At 46.5% G+C, this 24,345-nt stretch overlaps 1 protein-coding gene across 2 annotated transcripts in view; it reads left to right on the plus strand.

Annotated features, from left to right (window-relative positions):
* DOCK1 (dedicator of cytokinesis 1) overlaps window positions 1-24,345 on the plus strand; it is a 431,183-nt gene that overhangs the window by 375,392 nt on the left and 31,446 nt on the right. For both annotated transcript variants that reach the window (XM_088452203.1, XM_088452204.1), the window contains exons 41-45: window positions 8,101-8,242; window positions 10,139-10,220; window positions 19,178-19,262; window positions 19,964-20,050; window positions 21,362-21,538. In XM_088452203.1, coding sequence (XP_088308329.1) covers window positions 8,101-8,242; window positions 10,139-10,220; window positions 19,178-19,262; window positions 19,964-20,050; window positions 21,362-21,538 — 573 coding nt within the window. The remainder of the gene's footprint in view (window positions 1-8,100; window positions 8,243-10,138; window positions 10,221-19,177; window positions 19,263-19,963; window positions 20,051-21,361; window positions 21,539-24,345) is intronic.

The raw sequence follows: 24,345 nt of genomic DNA on the forward strand, positions 1-24,345 counted from the left end.
TGAAACAGGTTGTGTATGCAGCGCTGTGTCCTACCAGGCTCTGTGTCTGCGTAGTTGAGGATCAGCGCTGATAGTGCAGGGATTAATTTCTTTGCATTGTATGTGACTTCTGCTAGCGTCTGCTGCCTGTACTTTCACTTTCTACTGTCAGCCATTTCACTGTCCCTGCTCTTCTTCTGCTAAAGCCCTTGCGGTGCGGTGATTGCAGGGTGGTTCTCCCACTATACTAACGAGTATCAGTGAGAGGGGTCACATACTTACCATCATGTCTGAGAGTGAATTTCCTCTCCAGCTTCTGTGTACTACGTGCAAAGTACCAATAGCGGAGGCGGAGGGTAAAGCGGAGGGGCTATGTCGGCAGTGTTATTTATTGGCGCGGCCAATTACTGTCACGCTCCGGTACAGGAACCGCCCTGGGCTTGTTTCGCCAAAGTGCTTACAACCCTAGTGGGCCAGTTAGCTCCGCCACCTGCGTATTCACAGATGGGATTGTCCCAGCAGTCAGTGGTGTCGTCACCCATGCAGGGTTTCCCGAGACAACTGATGGTATCCCACAGTCTCCCTATTTCCCCTCCCCAGGTCTCTCAGGAACCTGCGTGGGTTAATACACTGACAAGTTCTGTACAGCATTTGTCGGACGTGTTACAAGGGGAGTCTGTGTTGCGGCCACAAAAGCGGCCGGTGGCGTGTCTGTCCGCTCCTTATGAGGATGACGACCGATGATGGGGAGATTCTGGATCTATGTGACCAAGAACCTCTCCGTACTAAAGAGTCGGACGCTAAGTCCAAGGTTTATATTCCTGGTCTTATTCGGGCAGTCCGTGCAGCTTTAGTTATTGAGGATGACGATCCTCCGGTGTCCAAGTCCAAATATGCCTTTTTTAAGGATATTAAGGGTGACGCCACAGGTTTTCCTCTTTCGAGTTAGTTAGTAGACCATTTAGAGGAGGCGTGGAAAAACTCTGGTAAACGGTATCAGCCTCAAAGACGCTTAGCGGTGGCTTATCCGTTTGCGGACAATTATTTTTCTAAGTGGGAATCCACTCCACTGGTGGATTCTCATGTGACATGCCTAGTCCGAAGTGCCACACTGCCCATGCCCTCCATGTCCTCCTTGAAGTATGCAACGGACCGTAAGGTGGAGATCTGCCTAAAGTCCATTTATTCCCTCGCGGGGGGGGGCATCCAGACCGGCTATGGCCGTATGTTGGGTAGCCAGAGCTATGGAGCGCTGGGCTGATAGTTTGGAGGCGTCTTTGGATTCCGACTGTTCAGCTGAACAGGCCGAGTTGGTAGGCAATCTCCGGGATTCGGATATCAGTACCCTCACATCTCGGATTTCTTTGGCAGCTGTTGCTGCTCATCGCACCTTATGGTTGCGATCCTGGAAGGCGGACGCTGATTCCAAAAAGGGCTTGGAAGCTTTACCATTTAATGGAGAAGTCCTATTTGGTCCGGATCTGGACAAAATTGTGGCCACGCTGGCGGCAGCCAAGTCTGCATGTCTCCCGTCTGCTGCGGTCCCTTCTAGTTCGGGTGCGTCGTCCTTTCGGCCTTACAGGGCCCAGGGTAGGCCTAAAGCACAGTCTTTTCCCCGATAGGCTGGCCCCAAAAAGTCGGCCAAGCCCAGGAAACAGGCCTGGAGTACCAGACGTCCGGCTCCTAAGTCTGATGACAAACCTGCGGCCTGACGGTCCGAGCCTCCCTTTGAGGGATCCCAGAGTGGGAGACCGCCTGCTGCAGTTCGCCCAGTGTTGGTCGGTAACCACGACATACAATTGGGTTCACGAGGTGGTTTCTCACGGGTATGCCCTCTCCTTTGGGCACAGGCCCCCATCCCGATTCTTCACCACGGGTCTTCCCTTAGACCGGAACAAAGCCAAGGAACTGCGGAAAGTTTTGCACACTATGCTCCAGGCTGGAGTTATAGTGCCTGTTCCATTCTCCCAGAGGGGCCAGGGTTTCTATTCCAATCTATTTTTGGTGCAGAAACCCAATGGGTCGTACCGTCCGATTCTCAACTGCAAAGCCCTCAACAAGTCCTTGCGGGTGCCGCGGTTTAGGATGGAGACCCTACGGTCCATCATTCTGGCGCTGGAACCTGAGGATTACATGGTGTCGGTGGACATACAGGACGCTTACCTGCATGTCCCTATTCTTTTACGCCATCAACAGTTCCTCAGGTTTGCAATCCGCAACAATTACTTTCAGTTCCGGGCATTACCCTTTGGCCTGGCGACAGCACCATGAGTGTTCACCAAGGTTATGGCGGTCATGGCGGCTTTCCTGCACCTGCAGGGAGTCCGCATGTTGCCGTACCTAGACGACCTTCTGTTGGTAGCTGGCTCTCCAGAGCTCCTTCTACGCCACTTGGATCTGACGATTGCGGTACTGCAACGGCACGGCTGGTTAATAAACTGGCAAAAGTCCACCCTGATCCAGTCTCAGAGGATTCTGCACCTCGGAGCCTTATTGGACTACAGACAGCAGAGGATCTTTGTGACGGGGGAAAAGATCTCTGCCTTACAGTTGAGGGTGCGCAGTTGTCTGCAGAATCGCCGTGTGTCCCTCCACTCGGCGATGAGGTTACTGGGCTCCATGGTGTCAGTATTCGACATGGTGGAATATGCGCAGTTTCACTCCAGACCTCTGCAGCAATTGATCCTGTCCAAATGGAATGGACTGCTTCAGAGTCTAAAGTCACAGACGATGGTGCTCACTCCGGAGGTTCGCCTGTCCCTAGCCTGGTGGTTGCAGACGACCCATCTCAACAAGGGTCGCCCATTTTGGGTGGCGAACTGGGTCCTGTTGACAACGGATGCCAGCCTTCGGGGCTGGGAAGCGGTCACGGGTCCACACTTGTTCCAGGGCAAATGGACTCAGGAGGAAAAGGAGCTTCCAATAAACATCTTGGAACTCTGCGCGGTTTTCAATGCTCTCCAGTAGGCACATCAGGTTCTCCAAGGTCACCCCGTGCAGGTCCAGTCGGACAACGCCTCCACAGTGGCCTACATAAATCGGCAAGGAGGAACCTGAAGTCGGACGGCACTCGTAGAGGTGTCCCGCATCCTGGTCTGAGCAGAGCGCAATCTCCCGGCCATATCAGCAGTATTCATCCCGGGAGTCCTCAACTGGGAGGCAGACTTTCTCAGTCGCCAGGACGTTCATCCGGGAGAGTGGTCTCTGCACCAGGACGTCTTTCAACTTCTGGTGGACGGGTGGGGTCTTCCAGAGATTGACCTCATGGCATCACGGCACAACAACAACTTGCCGGTGTACGGGTCTCGAACAAGAGACGAAAAGGCGTCTCTGGTGGATGCTCTGTCCGTCCAGTGGATGTTCCGGTTTGCTTATCTCTTTCCTCCGTTTTCCCTTCTTCCACGGGTAATCCGGAAATTCAAGCAGGAAGGAGGGGCGCTCCTGTTGATAGCTCCCGCGTGGCTCAGGCGGCACTGGTTCTCAGACCTTCAGGGTCTGTCCATGGACATTCCTCTGCGGTTACCGCTGCGACCGGACCTACTGTCACAGGGTCCTTGTCTTCACCCGGACCTGACTCGGCTGTCTTTGACAGCGTGGCTGTTGAGACGGCCATGTTAAGGTCCAGGGGGTTTTCCAGCTCTGTAGTACGAACTATGCTAAGAGCTCAGAAACCATCTTCTGCAAGGATATACCATCGTGTGTGGCATACGTTCTTCCAGTGGTGTCCACCGAGAGGTTATGCCCCTCGGGAGTTCGTCTGTCTAGAGTGTTAGCTTTCCTACAGGCGGGACTAGACCATGGGCTACGCCTTGCTTCTCTGAAGGTGCAGGTGTCTGCCCTGTCCGTCTGGTTCCATCGTAGGATTGCTACAATCCCTGATGTGCGCATCTTTATGCAAGGTGTTCTTCGAATTCAGCCGTCCTTTCTTCCACCAGTGGCGCCTTGGGATTTAGCTGTGGTCCTGAGGGATCTCCAGGGACCGCCGTTTGAACCACTGGGCTCAGTGGACCTTAAATGGCTGACAGCTAAAACAATTTTTCTTCTGGCCATCGCATCGGCCAGACGTGTTTCTGACTTAGGGGCTCTCTCCTGTAGACCCCCCTTTCCTCATTTTTCATGGGAACAGGGCAGTGCTGCGCACTCGTCCTGAATTACTTCCCAAATTAGTTTCACGTTTCCATATCAACGAGGAAATCGTTGTGCCGGCTTTTAACTCACCTGATCTTTCAGTGGGTGAGGCCACTTTGGACGTTGTGCGGGCCTTAAAGATTTATGTTGACTGCACTTCTTCGTTTAGGAAGTCGGACGCCTTGTTTGTCCTCTATGGATTCCGTAAAAAGGGTTGGCCTGCTTCAAAGCAAACTTTGGCAGGTTGGATTCGTATGGCAATTTCAGAAGCTTATCTCCATGAAGGCCTTCCGGTTCCATCTTCTGTGAGGGCTCATTCCACTAGGTCGGTGGGTCCTTCGTGGGCAGCTTGACGTGGTGCCTCTGCAGTCCAGATCTGCAAGGCTGCCACGTGGTCCTCTGTCCATACCTTTGTGAGGTATTATGCGTTTGACACCTTTGCCTCTCAGGATGCTTCCTTCGGGCGGCGGATTCTCCTTTCAGCACAGGAGCGTCCCCACCCTTGAAGGATACTGCTTTGGGACATCCCCAAGGTATCCTGTGGATACCCTATGGACCCTGATGTAGAAAATATGAGAGATGGTAAGCACTTACCTTTGTTATCTCTATTTCTACGAAGTCCATATGGTTCCACAGGACTCCCGCCCTGTCGCACCTGTGCTGCAGATGGGCTTTACTCTGGTCACCGGTTTTTCCGTCTCCCTCTGGTGAGATTGTGATTCTTGTGTGTGTCCAGATCTTTTTTCTCTCTCTTCGTTCTCCTCCTCCGGCCCATGGCTTGGTACGTAACTGAGATGCCTTGGCTCGGGGGCGGGGTATAGGAGGGGGACCCTAGTGCATCCTGGGAGGCTGAAAACGTAACTCTATGGTGCCCGATGCCTGACGTTATCACCTATACCCCAAGGTATCCTGTGGAACCCTATGGGCTTCTTAGAAATAGAGATAACAAAGGTAAGTTCTTACCATATCGCATATTATTTTGTTTTCTTTTTCTTTACAAAGATGAGCTATCTACTAACGTCCCATGTAATTTAGCTAAATTGTAATAATCCAGAAAATTACAGTAAATTGTGCGACGTGTGCATTCTGCAGCTTTGCTTGTTCAGAAGGTGTGACTCTCCTCGCTTCACCCAATTATCTGCTGTAGGACTGTGAAGCTAAATACCATTGTGCTGTGTAATCCGCTCCTGATACGGCGCAGGGGTCTCCGCAGCTCCCCAGTACAGGGGCTGCCGCTGCTGAGACACGAGCTTCAGAACATTGACATTCAAAGCCGGTCCAGTCCAACAAGCAATTTCCCGGCTTAGACATATTATGTGTGCAGCAAAGAAGTGAATAATGCAGGCTGCGAATAGCGCTCTAAGTATCTTTATTAATCCAGGGCTGATTTTCCTTCACAAGCCAGTGGGTTTGAGTTTCTGCCGACATGCATTTACCACGTTTCACAACTCATTGGGCAGCGGGGGGTCGTCTTGTCGCCATCCTGTACATTAGCCAGGGAACAGCAGTGTGTGATTGCCTGTTTTAATGCATTGCTGACAAAGAATTTTGTTCTAAAAACCAGCTTACTTACCCCCTTTATTTCAATTAGTCTTTGGCACCCTTGTCAATAATTTACTACACCTTATATAACGTGCTCCAGATCAAACTTTTTTTTTTTACAGTGTGTACAAAAGCTGCGATAAGTAAAAAAATAAATAAATAAATAAAGTACATAACTAGGTCAGCAAAAGTAGGAATCCATTGCCTGCTGGCAATCTTATTAAAAACTATAATACCCTTTTTTATTTCTGCTAGCATTGCCACTTCTATTGAGATGCAAACATTAAATAAAGGTTACATGGGCAGACACAGTAGCGTCTGCTGGCTGCTCGTATTAGCACAGTACTAGGAGTCCCAGATAAAGTAATTACTGCTTTCTACTTGTTAAATAAGGTCATAGTCTTGTTTTATTTGCAAATAACAGCTAGGGTTCCATTCTTTACTTAGAGGGCTTTTCCAGATCGTGTAAGCTGGCTGCCTGACGTAATAGGAGGCTGGAACTTGCAATGTGTCAAATAAAATGATATAACTGTGTGGCGCTAGGAGACCCTTGACCATATTCTGGCTCTCAAACAGATTAGAAGGTCAGAGCGTGATTAAGACTCCTTGGAGCCTTAACCTGGGTACAGACTGACAGATATATTGGCTGCTCAATTGATTGGCCAATATATCTGGTGTTCGACGGCCAGTGTGTACCAGCGATATGTCTGTGAACGGCGTCGCTCAGAGACATATCTCGTCGCCTCTGCTGCACAGCCGAAGCTCAATGTATCTGCAGATATATTGGGGCATCGTGCTGTGTGTACGGGCGGTCAGCTGACCGCCCATACACTTGCAGCGGCAGCCACGGGGATGGGGTGCGACACGCCCCCGGCCAGCGAGACACGCCCCCCTCCAACACACACAACACAGATGATGGTTGTTTAGTGTGTATAGACAACCATCCGCTGCTGATCACTCTATCTGCAGATATATCTGTTTAGTGTGTACCCAGCATTAGGCAAGATACTGGTTTTGGGTGTGGTATAAAAGAAAGATAGTTAAAAGATCAACAATGTCTAGGTAGACACCAGATGTTAGACAGGAGGGACAAAAGGTCGACATGGAATAATGTTGACATGTACAAATGGTCTACACATTTTTTGTTTGTTTTCCTAACCCACCTAGCCCTCCCCTCGGTGCCTAACCCTAACCCTCGCTCCTGGTGCCTGACCCTAACCGTCCATTCTAGTGCCTAACCCTCCGGTAAGTACCTAACCTTCCCTCCTGGTGCCTAATCCTAACTGTCGGGGTAAGTACCTAACCCTAATCCTCCGGTAAGTGCCTAACCTTCCCTCCTGGTGCCTAATCCTAACTGTCGGGGTAAGTGCCTAACCCTAAACCTAACCACAAATGTAAAAATAATTGTCAACCATTTGTGTGTCGACCTTTTGTCCATGTCAACCATTTGTACATGTTGTCCTTCTTCCATGTCGACCTTTAGTGTGTCGACCTTTGTTCCTGTCGACCTATGGTCTGTCTAACATCTGGTGTCTATCTAGACATTGTCAACCTTTTAACTGTGTATATATAGTCCAGATACCACTGGTTTGCGCCCCCCTACCCCACCTCCTCTAGCGAAAAATTTACCACATAAAACTTGTTACAGTAATTTGGCCCCTTCAGTTGCCACCAGTTTCGAATTGCGGCACAAAGGGCCCACCAGGGAATGCAGTGGTAGGGGTCCAATCTTAAGGAATATGGCCAGCTACCAGAGGGGGTGTGGATAGCCGCCACAGAGGGACTTGGCCAACCACTAGACCAGAGGATCCCAAAGTCCACCATTACAGTCCAGGATTCATGCTTGAGCTTAGGTGACTTAATTAGTACAGTACCTCAGTCAATTTGATTTAACCATCTGGACTCAAGCATGGATATCCTTAAAACCTGGACTGTAATGACGGAGTATGGGAACCTTTGCGTTAGACAGGACATGCAAAGAACAGGGTTCCTTTAAATAGCAGGAGACTGGGGTTTGTCAGCAAAACCCACTTTGATTGGCATGAAGGCTAATCTTTGTGTAGTTTCCATAGACGTACATCAAGCACCCAAGTTCATTTATGATCCTGCTCCAAAAGTTACTGACCTCTAGAGGAGAGGGTGGGTCCCTCAGGCATTGAGCCCATCGGGGATTTTCCCTGTACACCTGTGGGCCAGTCAGACCCCAGTGGCCACTGGGCACTAGACAGGAGACTAGGTTGCCTGATAGATGTTCCGGCTCTGCAGAATATTTATCTGACTTTTGCAAAACTGCACAAGTGAAAAGCTGAAACCTGCAATGTATCAAAAAGAAAAAGAAATCTCCATCTGTGCCTGATATAAAGAGGAATTGTGGAAAAAGGTAATGTGAGGTTTTTTTTTGTGGGTTTTGATTGATACAGTTTTAATATGTTTTAACTTTGTGTTTTTCAGAACAAAGTGTTCATTTACAGAGGGAAAGAGTATGAAAGGCGTGAAGACTTTGAGGCTCGGCTGCTAACCCAGTTCCCCAATGCGGAAAAGATGAAGACAACATCCCCTCCAGGCGATGATATAAAGAATACTTCCGGACAGTGTATCCTTGAACATCAAAGCTGTGTTACTTAGAGTATGATTGCACGGAGAAGTGTGGTTGTCTTTCTGTTTCCGGCTCACCGAGCCATTCTGCATGGGAGACGGGGAGAGGACAGGAAAGCCTACACTTTCCTGCTCCATCCGTGGGGCTGTCAGTCAGAACCAAGCTAGAGAACAGCAAAGTAACAATGGGATGGGGAACAGGAGAAAGTTTTGGGTTTGTTTGTTTTAAGTTTAGCATTGTTAAATTTGTTTTTCCCCTGAACAGTAACATTTGCCTTTCAGAATTAATTATGCAAAGAAAATGTGTTTTATATGTCTTCTTCAAAGCTTCATACACTATAAGTTGTGTCTCCCTCACAGGAGAACTGGGCACAAATTAGACACCAATATACTAATGCACAATAATATGCCAACAGAATCAACCACTACCAGCAATATGCAAGCAGAAACGGTAATGCCCAGTAAGTTTAATACTGTTAATAAGACACTAGTTGTAATAATGCCCATTAATAAGCCATTTGTAGTAGTAGCTGTGCTGATTAATGTACTAACACAAACCGTTATGTGCATTAAGCCACTAGTAGAATGCCAAGTAGTATGTCACATATAGTGACGGTAGTGCCCTGTAATATATTACCAAAATTAGTAGTGCCCAGTAATATGCCACCATTGTCCAATAATTCCAGCTATGTACTGCCTAATATGCCACCATTAGTAATGCCAGTTCTTGGTCATGCCCAGTATTATATGCAATAGCTCCTTCTAATATATCAGCTATAGTAGTACTGCCTATTACCAGGGCCGTAGCTAGGGTAGTGCGGACGGTCCCATCGCACAGGGCACCACAGGGCAGGGGGCGCTGTTTGGGCTTGTCAAATTTCTATTTATTATCATTCTTGCTTGTAGCTTCCTCTTATTTCATCCCCAGCATCTCCTGGCCTCTCCTATCTCTTCCCTGGCCCTTCCCCATGAAGCCATGGCCCATTTTTGGGTGCATCATGTCCCTTTGAAAAATGAGGTAGACGCCAATGCTCTTTCTGGCACAGGGCACCAAAAAGTCTAGCTACGGCTCTGCCTATTACTATACAGCATTAACTGAAATTTCCTATAAGAAGCCACTGGTGCCTCGAACAGTGCTTGTCCTGGTGCCTCTACCACCAATTCCCTAAACTCCTCCCCACAATCATGGTGCTTGTAGCAAGTTAGCAGTAGTGTCACAGTTGCAGACATGACTTCACAGAACGTGAACATTGGCAGAACTACTTTTGGTGCAGCCACTGAGGGTCCTGGAGTTGAGGGTCTCTGAGAACCTCTCCTACCAGTTGAGGCATAGATGCTCAGAAGAGGTCCCCTCTCTTTTAAGAGCAGGGGGTGGCCTGGGAGATCACAGGGCATCACTGAACCCCTACCTAAGTTATGCACTTCATACACTTTTAATTATAACCTCTTACTTAATGTAAGACTTAACACATAAGTTGGCCTGGGGAGTCCCGTGCTTTGTATTGGTTCCATAGGAGTGTTAGGGACCTGCCTGATGGAGGTCACCCGGATGCGGTGGGCAGGCATATAATTATGGCCATTACTATGCTAAGAACTTCTTTGGTGCATTTTAGCAGTATTATTATTAGGTTTAGCATGGTTATAGTGTGCACTTGCATTTTTCTCTTTATGCTTGCAGCACTACAAGTTTCAGCAGGTAGCACCTCACATTGTGCTTAGGGTGTGCAATCTAGGGCCCCTCCCCCTTTACATCTGTAACAGTGTTTTTGACCCTGAGTAATGGCTTACAGTCTTGAAAATTAATTTAGATTGATACCACTATAGCTCTTAAGGCTGCGGCTTTAGTGTTTAAAGCTTAATAGTATTATTTTTTTCTTTTAACTGTATCAATCAGATATTCAGTGTTTTACAGTGAAACCACTGCTTGAGTTGCCTCCAAAGTTTAAGAATAAACCGGTCTCCGAGCAGATCTTAAGGTGAGAAAGAGCCAGCATTATTCAGGACTGGCATTACCGCTTCCCCTGCGTGAGATTGTATTTCTTAGGGACAATAACCGCAATCCCTGAGTTGACAATACGTAAAACTTCATTATGAACGAGATGTCTCTGCTACGTTAGGAAAGCTCACGTTCGCTCATCTAGTAAGATTGAATGACTCCGTTTTGCGATCATACACTAATCCCCAGTGGGTAGGAAATAGTGCAGCAGATGCATGAGAGTTATTATGTAACAGTGAGTCAGCTTTGGCTCCTCCATTGCTGCCCTGTATGTGATGATGCCACATGCGTGAGAATAGAACCCGAGTAACCCTGCTGAGAGAGACACGATACACTATATCAAAAATCTGTCAGGTTTCCTTTAATATTCCCCAGTAACATAACGTAAAACATAGGGTTAATTTGAAGTCTTGAAACTGAAATTTGCGATGCGGAAACTGGGAGGAAGAAATGAGGAGTCAGATGCAGAGATGATAAACACTTCAGATGCTATGTTATGACTAGGGGTGTGCACCGGCCACTTTTCGTGTTTTGGATCTGGATCTTTCTTCGTGTTTTGGATCTGGATTGGTTTTGCCAAAACCACCCTTCCGTGTTTTGGGTTCTGGGTTTTGTGTTTTGGATCTGTATTTTTTTTTAAAAAAGCATAAAAACAGCTAAAATCACAGAATTTGTAGGTTTTTCTGCTCCTATGCTATTATTAACCTCAATAACCTTAATTTCCACTCATTTCCAGTCTATTCTGAACACCTCACACCTCACAATAGTGTTTTTATGTCCAAAAGGTTGCACCGAGGTAGCTGGATGACTATGCTAAGCGACACGAGTGGGCGGCACAAACACGTGACCCATCTAGGAGTGACACTGCAGTGGCAGACAGGATGGCAGTTAGAAAAACTAGGCCCCAAACTGTACATAATGCAAAGAAAAAAAAGAAGTGCAAGATGGAATTGTCCTTGGGCCCTCCCACCCACCCTTATGTTGTATAAACAGGACATGCACACTTTAACAAATCAATCATTTCAGCGCCAGGGTCTGCCACACAACTGTGGCTGAAATGATTGGTTCGTTCCCCACAAAACAAGCTGGCAATTAATGTGTCCCTGCACAAACTGGCTCTACGGAGGCAAGATGTCATCCTCATCCTCCTCATCCACCGATTCCTCACCCTCTTCAGTGTGTACATCCTCATCCTCACAAAGTATTAACTCGTCCCCACTTGAATCCACCACCACAGGTCCCTCTGTACCTTCTGGAGGCTGGTCTCCCTGGAAGAGCTGATAATTCATTTTGATGAACATCATCTTCTCCACATTCTGTGGAAGCAACCTCCTACGCCTTTCGCTGACAAGGTTCCCGGCTGCACTAAACACTCTTTCGGGGTACACACTGGAGGGGGGGCAACTCAGGTAAAATAGAGCCAGTTTGTACAGGGGCCTCCAAATTGCCTCTTTTTCCTGCCAGTACAGGTATGGACTGTCTGACATGCCTACTTGGATGATGTCACCGATGTAATCCTCCACCATTCTGTCAATGGTGACAGTATCATATGCAGTGACAGTAGACATGTCAGAAATTGTTGCCAGGTCCTTCAGTCCGGACCAGATGTCCAAACTTGGTCCTGCCTGCCCTGCATCACCGCCAGCGGGTTGCTTAGGATACCTAAGTTTTTTCCTGGCAGCCCCAGTTGCGGGAGAAAATGAAGAAGGAGCCGTTGACGTGTCACGTTCCGCTTCAGCTGACAGTGTGTTCACCAGCAGGTCTTTGCACCTCTGCAGGCTTGTGTCGGCCGGAAAGAGAGACACCACATAGGCTTTAAACCTAGGATCAAGCACGGTGGCCAAAATGTAGTGGTCTGATTTCAACAGATTGACCACCCTGGAATCCTGGCAAAGCGAATGAAGGGCTTCATCCACAAGTCCCACATGCCGAGCGGAATCGCTCCGTCTTAGCTCCTCCTTCACTTTCTCCAGCTGCTTCTGCAAAAGCCTGATGAGGGGAATGACCTGACTCAAGCTGGCAGTGTCTGAACTGACTTCACGTGTGGCAAGTTCGAAGGGCTGGAGAACCTTGCACAACACGGAAATCATTCTCCACTGCGCTTGAGTCAGGTGCATACCCCCTCCTTTGCCTATGTCATAGGTGGATGTATAGGCTTGTATGGCCTTTTGCTGCTCCTCCATCCTCTGAAGCATATAGAGGGTTGAGTTCCACCGCGTCACAACCTCTTGCTTCAGGTGATGGCGGGGCAGGTTCAAGAGTGTTTGCTGGCGCTCCAGTCTTCGGCACGCAGTCGCTGAATGGCGAAAGTGGGCAGAAATTTTTCGGGCCACCCAAAGCGTCTCCTGCACGCCCCTGTCGCTTTTCAGAAAATTCTGCACCACCAAGTTTATTGTGTGAGCAAAACATGGGACGTGCTGGAATTTGCCCAGATGTAATGCCCTCACAATATTGGTGGCGTTGTCAGATATCACAAATCCCCAGGAGAGTCTAAGTGGGGTAAGCCACTGGGCGATGATTTCCCTCTAAGAGGTTGTCGGCGGTGTGCTTCTTACTGAAACCGGTGATACACAGCGTAGCCTGCCTTGTAACGAGCTGGCGTTTCTGAGATGCTGCTACTGGTGACGCTGCTGCTGTTGCTGCGTAAGGTGATACATCTACCCAGTGGGCTGTCACAGTCATATAGTCCTTAGTCTGCCCTGTTCCACTTGTCCACATGTCCGTGGTTAAGTGGACATTGTGTACAACGGCATTTTTCAGGACACTGAGGATACTTTTTCAGACGTTTCTGTACAGTCTCGGTATCGCCTGCCTAGTGAAGTGGAATCTAGACGGGATTTGGAACCGGGGACACACTACCTCCATCAATTGTCTAAATCCCACTGCACTAATGGCGGATACCGGACGCACGTCTAACACCAACATAGCAGTCAAGGCCTCAGTTATACGTTTTGCTTCAGGATGACTGCTGTCGTACTTCATCCTCCTCGCTAAGGACTGTTGGAGGGTCAATTGTTTAGTAAAAGTAGTGGTGTTCCTACTTCCTCTCTGGGATGATGAACGACTCCCAGCAGCAGCAACAGCAGCAGCGGCAGCAGTAGGCGTAGCAATGCAGCATCCTCCAGAGGAATCCCGGATAGGAGAGTCAGTCATGCCAGTGACATGGCCTGCAGGACTACTTCCGATCCTGACTAAGGAGGAAATTGACGAGGAGGGAGTTGACGGTGTGGTTTGCAGGCGCTTGGATACAACAGGACAACGGGATTTAGGTGTCCCTGGACTGCTTACGGTCTTAGCCAAAGTTTCTGAACTTGACAGTAACTTTTTATGAACGCGCTGCAGGTGCCGTATAAGGGAGGATGTTCCTAGGTGGTTGACGTCCCTACCCCTACTTATTTCACCTTTACATATGGTACATATGGCAAGACAGTTGTTGTCCGGATTTGGATAGAAATATTGCCAGACCAAAGAGGTGGAATGTTTGGTCTTCTGCCCAGGCATGACCGTGATGGGCTTTTTCATCCCACGGACAACAACTGTCTCCCCCGGAGCCTGATTTAAACAAACCACATCACCATCAGAATCCTCCTCGCCAACTTCCTCCTCAGCGCCAGCTACACCAGTATCCTCATCCTGTTGTACTTCAACAGTGACATCTTCAATTTGCATATCAGCAAGTGGACTGTGGGTGCTCCTTTCAGCACTTGCAGGGGGCGTGCAAATGGTGGAAAGAGCCACCTCTTCCCGTCCAGTGCTGGGAAGGTCAGGCATCGCAACCACCACCACACTTGGACTCTCCTTGGGGATTTGTGATATCTTCTTAGAAAGCACAGTTCTTCGCTGTGCTTTTGCCAGCTTAACTCTTTTGATTTTTTTAGTGGGAGGAGGGCTTCCATCGTCATGTGAAGCTGAACCACTAGTCATGAACATACTAGGGATCGACCTTAGCCGTTCCTTGCCACTCCGTGTCGTAAATGGCATATTGGCAAGTTTACGTTTCTCTTCAGCTGATTTAAATGTCTTTTTCAAGGTCATTTTCCTGAACTTTGCCATTTGGGATTGTATGTGCCCTCTACTATGACATTGGGCATCGGCCTTGGCAGACGACGTTGATGGCATGTTATCGTCTATGTCATGACTAGTGGCAGCAGCTTCAGCACTAGGAGGAAGTGGTTCTTGATCTTTCTCTATTTTATTTTTATCGGAGAAAGTTTGGTCCTCCATTTATGTTATATCGATTTGATATATACGTGCGGCTAAACACAGAAAATAATTTTTTTTTTGGTTTGGACTGGAGTGTACTTTGGGGGTTACAGCACCCTTTAACGGTCAAGCCAGCCGGCCCTTTACTTATGACACAGGCGCACGCTTGGCACTACTTTGTTGATGCACGTGCGGCTACTGCGCACACAATTCACAAACACAGAAAATAATTTTTTTTTTGGTTTGGACTGGAGTGTACTTTCGGGGGTTACAGCACCCTTAACGGTCAAGCCAGCCGGCCCTTTACTTATGACACAGGCGCACGCTTGGCACTACTTTGTTGATGCACGTGCGGCTACTGCGCACACAATTCACAAACACAGAAAATAATTTTTTTTTTGGTTTGGACTGGAGTGTACTTTCGGGGGTTACAGCACCCTTAACGGTCAAGCCAGCCGGCCCTTTACTTATGACACAGGCGCACGCTTGGCACTACTTTGTTGATGCACGTGCGGCTACTGCGCACACAATTCATAAACACAGAAAATATATTATTTTTTTAGCACTTGGGGGGAGCACCCCTGATGGACAGAGCACCCCCTGGACAACACTACAGCACCCCTTTAGGACTGGGACACTGCACAGGACTTTGGAGTGGACACAGCCCCTATGGAGAACTGACTGCACAACACAGTCCAGCCAGCCCCTATGGACTTTGAAGTAGTGGACACAGCCCCTATTAACAACAGCAGCACAGCACAACACAGCCAGCCCCTATGGACTTTGAAGTAGTGGACAACAGCAGCACTACACTACACTACACTACACAGCCCTAACTCCCACCCTCCCTCTTCACTGTCCACAGCCGAGTGAGAAAATGGCGCCGACGCGGGTACCTTATATAGGATCCAAAACCCGCGAGACTCGGAAGGCGGGATGATGACGTTTTGCCTCGATTTCAGATCCGAGTCAGGCGGGAAAAGTCGAGCCTGACTCGGATCGGACTCCGATCGGGGGGGCTCACCCCTAGTTATGACTGCTATGATGATGGTGCTAATATGACTTTAATGCATTGGCTTGTACGTGGCCTCCTGCAGCTTCCTATTGTTTTATGTATCTGGATTCCTCCTGCGTTTTTAGCCTTGTATTTTTTACTTTTATCAGACAGGACTGTATGTTTTCAGAGCCATATTCAATTAGAGGCGAATTTTTCGCCTGTCCGACTGTTCGCTTCATTCGCCTGTTTCAGAGGCGAATTTATTCCGTGCTCGTCCCTGCTTTTCGCCTAATTCAACTGCAAAACAGGCGCAAACGGAAATAGGCGAATGCGGAACAGGTGAAAAGTACTGAAAGAATTGGGGAAATCAGTCTGTACCCCATAAAAAGATACATTAACATAGGGAATCACTATAGATGTGTACTAATAGCCCTAATAAAGCTATTTTGCATACTTATGTTGTGTAAATTGCTTGCTATTAGTGTCTAGGTAAAAGTGGTGAAGAATGGCATAAAGCTGTATTTTTTGCTGAAAATAAGTTGTCCTGTCAAATTTGGGGTGCTTGAAAATGGGTACTAGCATATTTTTATGTCTCTAAAGTGAACTTTAAAAAAACATGAAAAATCCACCTGCTGCATGCACCTGCAATCCCAAAAACACCTGACCCATACTCGGGGACCCCCCAGAAGTCTATTTCGATACTTTTAATGGTTATCCCCCCACTTTTTAAATTGAGTTATTTCCCCACGTTTGCACCCCAAATTAAAGATTTTGCATTTCAGTTCACCAGCTGTTGACTAGAGAATCATGTTTGGAGAATTGTTTCCACTTAGTCGAAATTGTCCTGGAATTGAATTTGGCAAAAAAAATTTTAGGCAAATTTTTCGCAAAAAAACAGGCGTATATGGCTTTTCGCCTCTAATTGAAGTCCCCTCTAGGTGTTTCGTGTTTGGTTGCAATTTTTGTTTCCCTTTCTCCATCTTCTTGTAGTCTGCCGTCGACTCCACCTATTATTTTTAGTTCTACCCCCAGAATTCAAACCACACCTCAGATAATTAGTTATATAATCAATACCATTTAGTCACGCCGTAGAATACCCTATTTGTAGGCTGTAAATGACATGCAGAATGGTGATTTCACGATTGGAGCTTGAAGATTGTATCCTAGGAACTTTGCAGAGATGTGAAACTTCCTGTCACTTCACAATATTTGATTCTGTCGAAATTCTGGAATCAGTATGTAATACCGGCAGCTGTTTAACGCTAAGGACGCCCCAACTTACCTCGTTCAGGCTGTCGTCTTTCGGTGTTCTGGCGTCGGGACTGAAGTCCCCTGTCGGGCTTCTCGTGTCGGGATATAGACCGGTGGCATTTAGTCTGCCGTTCTATAAACTGCATCCCGAAACTCTGCCACAATAGTGCTTCCCTCTAGATAATTCTGTATGCAGAGAGCAGTCTTATGTCCTATTTCATATTAAAAGTCCATGAAAAGAAACAACTGTGCCTGATGAAATGAATAGCTGGCTAAACAGCACAGAAGGAGCCTAGGAAGAGAAATGCATGATTTTCAGGGGGGGGGGGGGGGGGGGTGTATATTATACATTGTATAAGACAATAAGCTAAAGTCACCTGAAGATTTATGTGGTTCTCTAATATTAAAGCCGCCATCACCTGGTAAGCTGCTCACAACTATTTGGCTAAAAGCACACACCAAGATGTAGTTAGTTCTTATTCTTTATTTATTATCACCATATTGCACAGAGCTTGGTAGATAATATTTCATAATATGCATCAATCTCTGCACCATTAGAGCTTACTATCTAAGGGGTTTATGTATCAAGCAGTGAAAAGCTTGGAGAAGTGGACCAGTGGAGGCAACCAATCAGCTTTGAAGTAGCATTTATCAACTACAGTCTATAAAATAATAGGTAGGAGCTGATTGGTTGCTATGGACAACTTGTCCACTGACCAGCTTCTCCACGCTTTTCACTGTTTGATACATAAACCCCTTTATTTTCTGCCTACACAACCATGCACACAGCGCCTGATTCCGAGATGGACACTAATGCTGCTGCTGCTGCGTATGTGTACACAGTGGATGTGCAAAAATACGAAAATGTCACAGCCGTATATATTTGTGTTGACACCCCTACCGGCAGTATCGGATATCCAATCGTCTGTGTACAAAGATGCAGCTTGGTCGCAGATCAGTGGATAATCGGGTTTGTAACCTTAGGGTCGCGCAGAATGGTCTCGGGAACTGAGAACCGCAGTCTCTGACACACACTGAAATTTAGTAGCGACACACCACTTCCCCGTTACCTCCCCTAAACGCTCCCTGACTGTCAGTCACTGCGGGAAAATACTCGCTACCATCTCCAACAGTAATGTGACTTGACACATGCACAGATCGACTCAGATGTATGCACAGACCACCGATAATCAACATCGCCATTGCATCCATCTCTGAATCAGGCTGACTATCGCATCCATTTTGCCAGCAGGAAGTTAGCTTGCCAACATGTTTTAGGCGTTGGAGGAAGCTGGAGTACCCAGAGTAAACCCAGGCAAACATGGGGAGAACATATAAACTCCATGCCAATAGTGCACTAGTGAGTATATGGCTTATGGCCCCAGAACTGTGGAGCAACAATGCTAACCACAATGCCACCGTGTTGTCACATACTATCTCTCTATAATGTCCATGTGTTATGGCAGCAGTCCCTATTTAGACAGTCCTGATTTTAGGGGACTGCCTGGACTATTAAGAGGGGTGCCCCTCACCGCCACCAAGCAGAACAATGTGTTATTTGTTTTGTGAGGGTTGGGGTGATTGATGGCGGCCTAGCACTTGCACTAAGCATGCCACTTGGGTTGAGGGGGGGTTTCAGCGCGCTGCAACATTATGTGGCCACACCTTCCGCGTTTGCCTCCATCTTGCTGGCTGAATGAACTGTCCTTAGAATCATAGTTACCAGGTTGGTGCGAGGTCTCCAGTTCCTAGCGAAAGCTTAGCCTCATTCATTTATATCACTAGCAAAGGTGGCTTATTTTTCCACTGAATACAAACAAAAAATCATTTTTCAACAGTAGTGTTGAGAGATCCCCACATGACACGTTGTGCTGGGTTTTACCATATTAATATTTGTTGAGCATATAGATTAGGGAGTTAGTGAGGTATGTAAAGGGAGGGGAGGTTTCTCCAGCAGCCTAATGATACACATGGCTGCCCGAGGCTAAGTAATAGCCTAAGATAGCCCCTCAGATGTGCATCAACTGGGAATCCTTCCAAAAGCATGTTTTCCTCACAAATCATCATGAAGGGCTGAGTAAAAGACGGCATTAAAGCTAATAAGTTATTTTTGTGCTACTTAAATAAAAATGCGTTTTGGGGAAAATGTACAGACTGCTAACAGGCCACATTTCACTGTCATGTTGTAATGTATAATCGATGCAGTAGTTCTATAAGGTGTGAGGAAATACACTATGTGCATTGTTTAAGCTTCCTGAGGTGGCCGGCGTCCATCACAATTATAGCTAATTCACCATCCCAGGCTGCCCTGTAACTTGTATGTGTCGCCATGATAGTGGTCTGGGCTGTACCCAGGGTCACAACCACCAGGGAAGCACGTGTTCCTGTATCACTGCATGGGGAAAGTCACTTCAGGCAAATGCCCTGCCATTGTAGTATTCAGCGTTCTATGACATTGCCATATCAAGTTGTGTTGTTTCCTGCAGCTTCTACAGAGTGAATGAAGTTGTTCGGTTCCAGTACTCCAGACCAATCCGAAAAGGAGAAAAAGATCCCGATAATGAATTCTCTGTAAGTTTTAGGACGTTGCTCCGTACGTTAACATGTCAGCACCATAATGTCTATTGGTGCAAAATAGTGTCAACATTTTGGCTGTTTAAATAAAGATGGCTACATTTTGAATGTGGAACGAACGACCAGATGCCTATTAGCGATCCATCAGAAAAGTCCAGAGCTTCCCTTTTTACATCAAGAAGTCAAAATAAAAAATATAAATGTAATCTTACGATATACATACGCAGGGCTTAGTCTGAAACTGCACTAATATCATCGGCATAAAGTATCATGCATTACAGAATTAACATATTTTACAGGTCGAACTTGAACATATAGTTTTTCTGAAATGTTTTCACCTTCATTGTAATCTAAAACTAATTTCCGCAAATGTTGATGAATTTTAAAGAGCCAATGCTGCCTGCATGAAGTGACGGCAGCCATTTTGCAGGTTAAACCAAGTGAAAATTCAGCCTATCGATTATCTTGGAACTAACGCCTCATGGATATAGTCAAATATTTGTGATAATGGTATTAATACTGATGCTGGTCATAAAGTGCCGTGGTGTTGGCGGTTATTGCAAGGGAAGTATTGTGTAACAAAATGGCCGCCTCTACTGTGTGTACAGTAAGGTTGATCTCCTAATACTAGTATTCTGAAACCTATTTGTATGCTGATGCATTGTTTATAGACTTATGTGCTTTTTTTACTCTTTTAGAATATGTGGATCGAGAGAACCACCTTTTCAATAGCTTACAAGCTTCCAGGGATCCTGAGATGGTTTGAAGTAAAATCTGTTAATATGGTAAGCGCGGCCTTGACATAGGCTCACTGCTGGAACTACTGTACTTCATAACTGCAGCTAACATTTTGCACTGGGGTGCTCCACTTTTCTTAGCTTAAATCTCTTAAATCATTAACGTTTTAGTGACCCCCATCTATGCAGAAATCTCTAGTTTGGCGATCACAACTCAGTTTATTTTTATCTATCTTATCAACATTTTAGTTTTTCCCCTGAAACATATTAGAATTTGTACATGTCGCCTTAACTTAGTGAAGGGAGACATTTTTTGGACTCCATCAGTAATTAGTAGACAATCTATCAATTCCCTAAAAACTAGACATCTCACTGAGGCACTAGGCACTTCTTCAATGAAAGGGCTCCTACCTCAAGAGTCTCTTAGGCCAGAAAATGCCTCATCTCTCAGTGAGGCCACTAAGTTGCCCCAAGCACGAAAAAAAAAAAAAACTCTTAAGATGAATCCTAAATAATATGGACAGTATAATGTTATTTAATCATAGTGGTAATATTAAATTCAACTCAGATGGGGCCAGTTTAGTGGCATGAATGTGCTTGAGCGTCTTGCTATGTGTGCTATGTGACTAGCATTATACCACGGATGGTAGACAAATCTAGAAAACGTGAAGCTGGCAAAAGTTACCAGCAAGTGTTGCCGGCGATACCTTTCACTGACTATCATCTACTATTGGGATAGCCTTTGCCGACCATCTTCTGCTACAGTATATCTATAAGGGATAGCCTTCGTTGACCATGTTCAGGAGTAGGGGATAACCTTCCTCAGCCATCTTCAGCTATAGCTGCTGTATATTGGTAGCTAGCATTGCATATTAGCAAAGACAGTGGTGGAACCTGTTTTGCCCTGCTATTGAGATCCCCCTCTCAGTATATTGATACACAAGATTACGGTACGCTTCTGCTTACCTCTGCCAGCCGGGTATAGCTGAGCATCACTTGGCTGCCCCAGTCATATTGATGTGGCAATAGTTGATTTACTAAATCTGCAATAAGCACCAGTAGCAAATCAATTCTACCGATGGATCTTCATAAAGATACCCCATTAATAGTCACAATCATTAATAGTCACAATCCTGAAGTGCTAGCACTCTCACAGTGGAATAAACCCTAAGGTATGCTGCGTAATCCCACATTAGGTCATGCTAGATGTGGACTCTTGCTGGCTGAGCTGTCCAGAGCCTAATATCTAAGGGAGCTGGAGACCTACCCCAACTGGCAGATATAAAGGCCAATCATGTAAATGGTAGGACTTATGTATGTATTCATTGGGTTCTTTTGCTGTTCTGTATGTGTTCATAGGTTGAAATAAGTCCATTGGAAAATGCCATTGAGACCATGCAGCTAACAAATGAGAAGATTAACAACATGGTGCAGCAACATATGAGTGACCCCAATTTGCCGATAAACCCGCTCTCCTTACTTCTCAATGGCATTGTGGATCCTGCAGTAATGGGTGGATTTGCAAATTACGAGAAGGTAAAATGATGGTCCTAAAAGGGGTAGTTTCCTAGTATATGTAATATCAGCTATTGCAATGCTTGGGCTATGTGATTATATACTAAGGCTTCTCCACATTAACGCAATCTTGTTACTGTAATGTGTATCACTTTCTGTGTTTCTCTGAGCTCTCCCAAATGCTCAGCTTTACCTCTCTGTAATCGTACACACTGCCACTGAGATCTACCACAGCTTTACCTCTCTGTAATCGTACACACTGCCACTGAGATCTACCACAGCTTTACCTCTCTGTAATCGTACACACTGCCACTGAGATCTACCACAGCTTTACCTCTCTGTAATCGTACACACTGCCACTGAGATCTACCACAGCTTTACCTCTCTGTAATCGTACACACTGCCACTGAGATCTACCACAGCTTTACCTCTCTGTAATCGTACACACTGCCACTGGGATCTGCCACAGCTTTACCTCTCTGTAATCGTACACACTGCCACTGGGATCTGCCACAGCTTTACCTCTCTGTAATCGTACACACTGCCACTGAGATCTGCCACAGCTTTACCTCTCTGTAATCGTACACACTACCACTGAGATCTACCACAGCTTTACCTCTCTGTAATCGTACACACTGCCACTGGGATCTGCCACAGCTTTACCTCTCTGTAAGTGTACACACTGCCACTGAGATCTACCACAGCTTTACCTCTCTGTAATCGTACACACTGCCACTGAGATCTACCACAGCTTTACCTCTCTGTAATCGTACACACTGCCACTGGGATCTGCCACAGCTTTACCTCTCTGTAATCGTACACACTACCACTGAGATCTACCACAGCTTTACCTCTCTGTAATCGTACACACTGCCACTGGGATCTGCCACAGCTTTACCTCTCTGTAAGTGTACACACTGCCACTGAGATCTACCACAGCTTTACCTCTCTGTAATCGTACACACTGCCACTGAGATCTACCACAGCTTTACCTCTCTGTAATCGTACACACTGCCACTGAGATCTACCACAGCTTTACCTCTCTGTAATCGTACACACTGCCACTGAGATCTACCACAGCTTTACCTCTCTGTAATCGTACACACTGCCACTGAGATCTACCACAGCTTTACCTCTCTGTAATCGTACACACTGCCACTGGGATCTGCCACAGCTTTACCTCTCTGTAATCGTACACACTGCCACTGGGATCTGCCACAGCTTTACCTCTCTGTAATCGTACACACTGCCACTGAGATCTACCACAGTGGATCAACAGAAGGATGGCTCCATAACGTTACAGCTAGCACTGGGAGACCCGTGCTACTGATGAGAGAGGCACTATTTGCTGCTGTCCCAGGGTTATCTTGCTTTTCCTCCTAATGTGATAGACTAAAGTCTATGGAGGGAATTCATTTCAACGCCTTAGAATGTAAGCTCTCACGAGCAGGGACCTCTTCCCTCATGTGCTTCTCTTTACATTTTCTTCTACTCTCTACTCCCCATAAGGGCACCTAACACGGGACTGCCAACTCCCGGCAGCTTATTGTGAGTGCTTTAATCACTATTTCAGCAATGTATATAAGTTGTGTCCTTGTCCTGCACTGTAATGTACTGTAAGTTACTTGTTTCTTGTTCACCTATTAGTTCTATGTACTGTGTAAGGCGCTGCGGAACACTTTTGGCGCCATATAAATAAAGAATAATAATAACGCAATGTTGGATAGCCGCGGGAGGGAGCTAACACAGCTATTCAATACACCACGCTGTTTGGGCGTGCTGAGAATTTCTTCTTGCACCCCCTGGGGATGCGAGGAGAAATCCGACCAAAGTGCCAGGCGCTCAACTGTTTTTCTGCTTAGCGCGGCACTAACAGCCACGTGCCCGACACTTTGGTCAGAGAATGCCGGTTAACGAAATTAAACACCCTTGTTAAGGCGCGATAACCGGCATTATCCGACCACACAGCGTTGAATTGAATTGCCCCCTATGATGATAGTGAGCAATGTGCGATACTCTTCAGGGGCTGCACCAATGATGACTCCCTAACCTTCAAGAGGTCCTCACTTTCACTTTACCCCTAATCTCATTAATACATTAAATCAATACATTAATTAAAAAGACACACTTTATGTCCTTATATTAATGTTCTCTAAAGCACCTGTCACATTTCCCCGAATTCTTTGCATACCTCTCACTTGCCTCAATGCACGCATAACACCTTCCACAATGTCCATTTACCTAAACACCCCTATATTCCTTTTAAACACCCATTTACCTAAAAAATGCCTCTCATACCTCCCACTTTTTCTCAAGCACTCCCTTATCATAGGCCTCTCCTCAAACTCTCCATGCCCATCAGACTCCAAGCACAATGCTCCTCTAAAAGCCCCTATTCACTCTTCACTGCGAGTTCCAGAAACCACCCACTAAGCTAATGACACCCTGACTACTATTCCATATCTGCTTTAATGAAGTGAGCAGAACCCAAAGAGCTCTTTCCCGTGAAGGAAGGAGACCACATGGGGCTGGCACCCCTCTTCCTCTGATCTCCAGGGCCAGATTAACAATGGGGAATATGCTACTACAGCTCCAGGCCGCCACATAAAAATATGCCCATCATCATGAAAGCATGATGAGGACCAACTGCCCAGCTGGCCACACAGTCGGCCATAAGTATTAAAATTGTATTTCTATTTTCCTAACAAAATTATGCATTTTTTTTCTACTTTTATGTATTTAGGGAGACATTGGGGCTAATAGTGTATGGGGAGTAGACACCCACACAGCATTGGTCACCCCTCCTCCACCACTCACAATAGCCCCTT

Source organism: Taudactylus pleione, unplaced genomic scaffold (assembly GCF_031769625.1).
Source record: "Taudactylus pleione unplaced genomic scaffold, aTauple2 ptg000034l, whole genome shotgun sequence".
In the NCBI taxonomy this organism is placed as follows: Eukaryota; Metazoa; Chordata; class Amphibia; order Anura; family Myobatrachidae; genus Taudactylus; species Taudactylus pleione.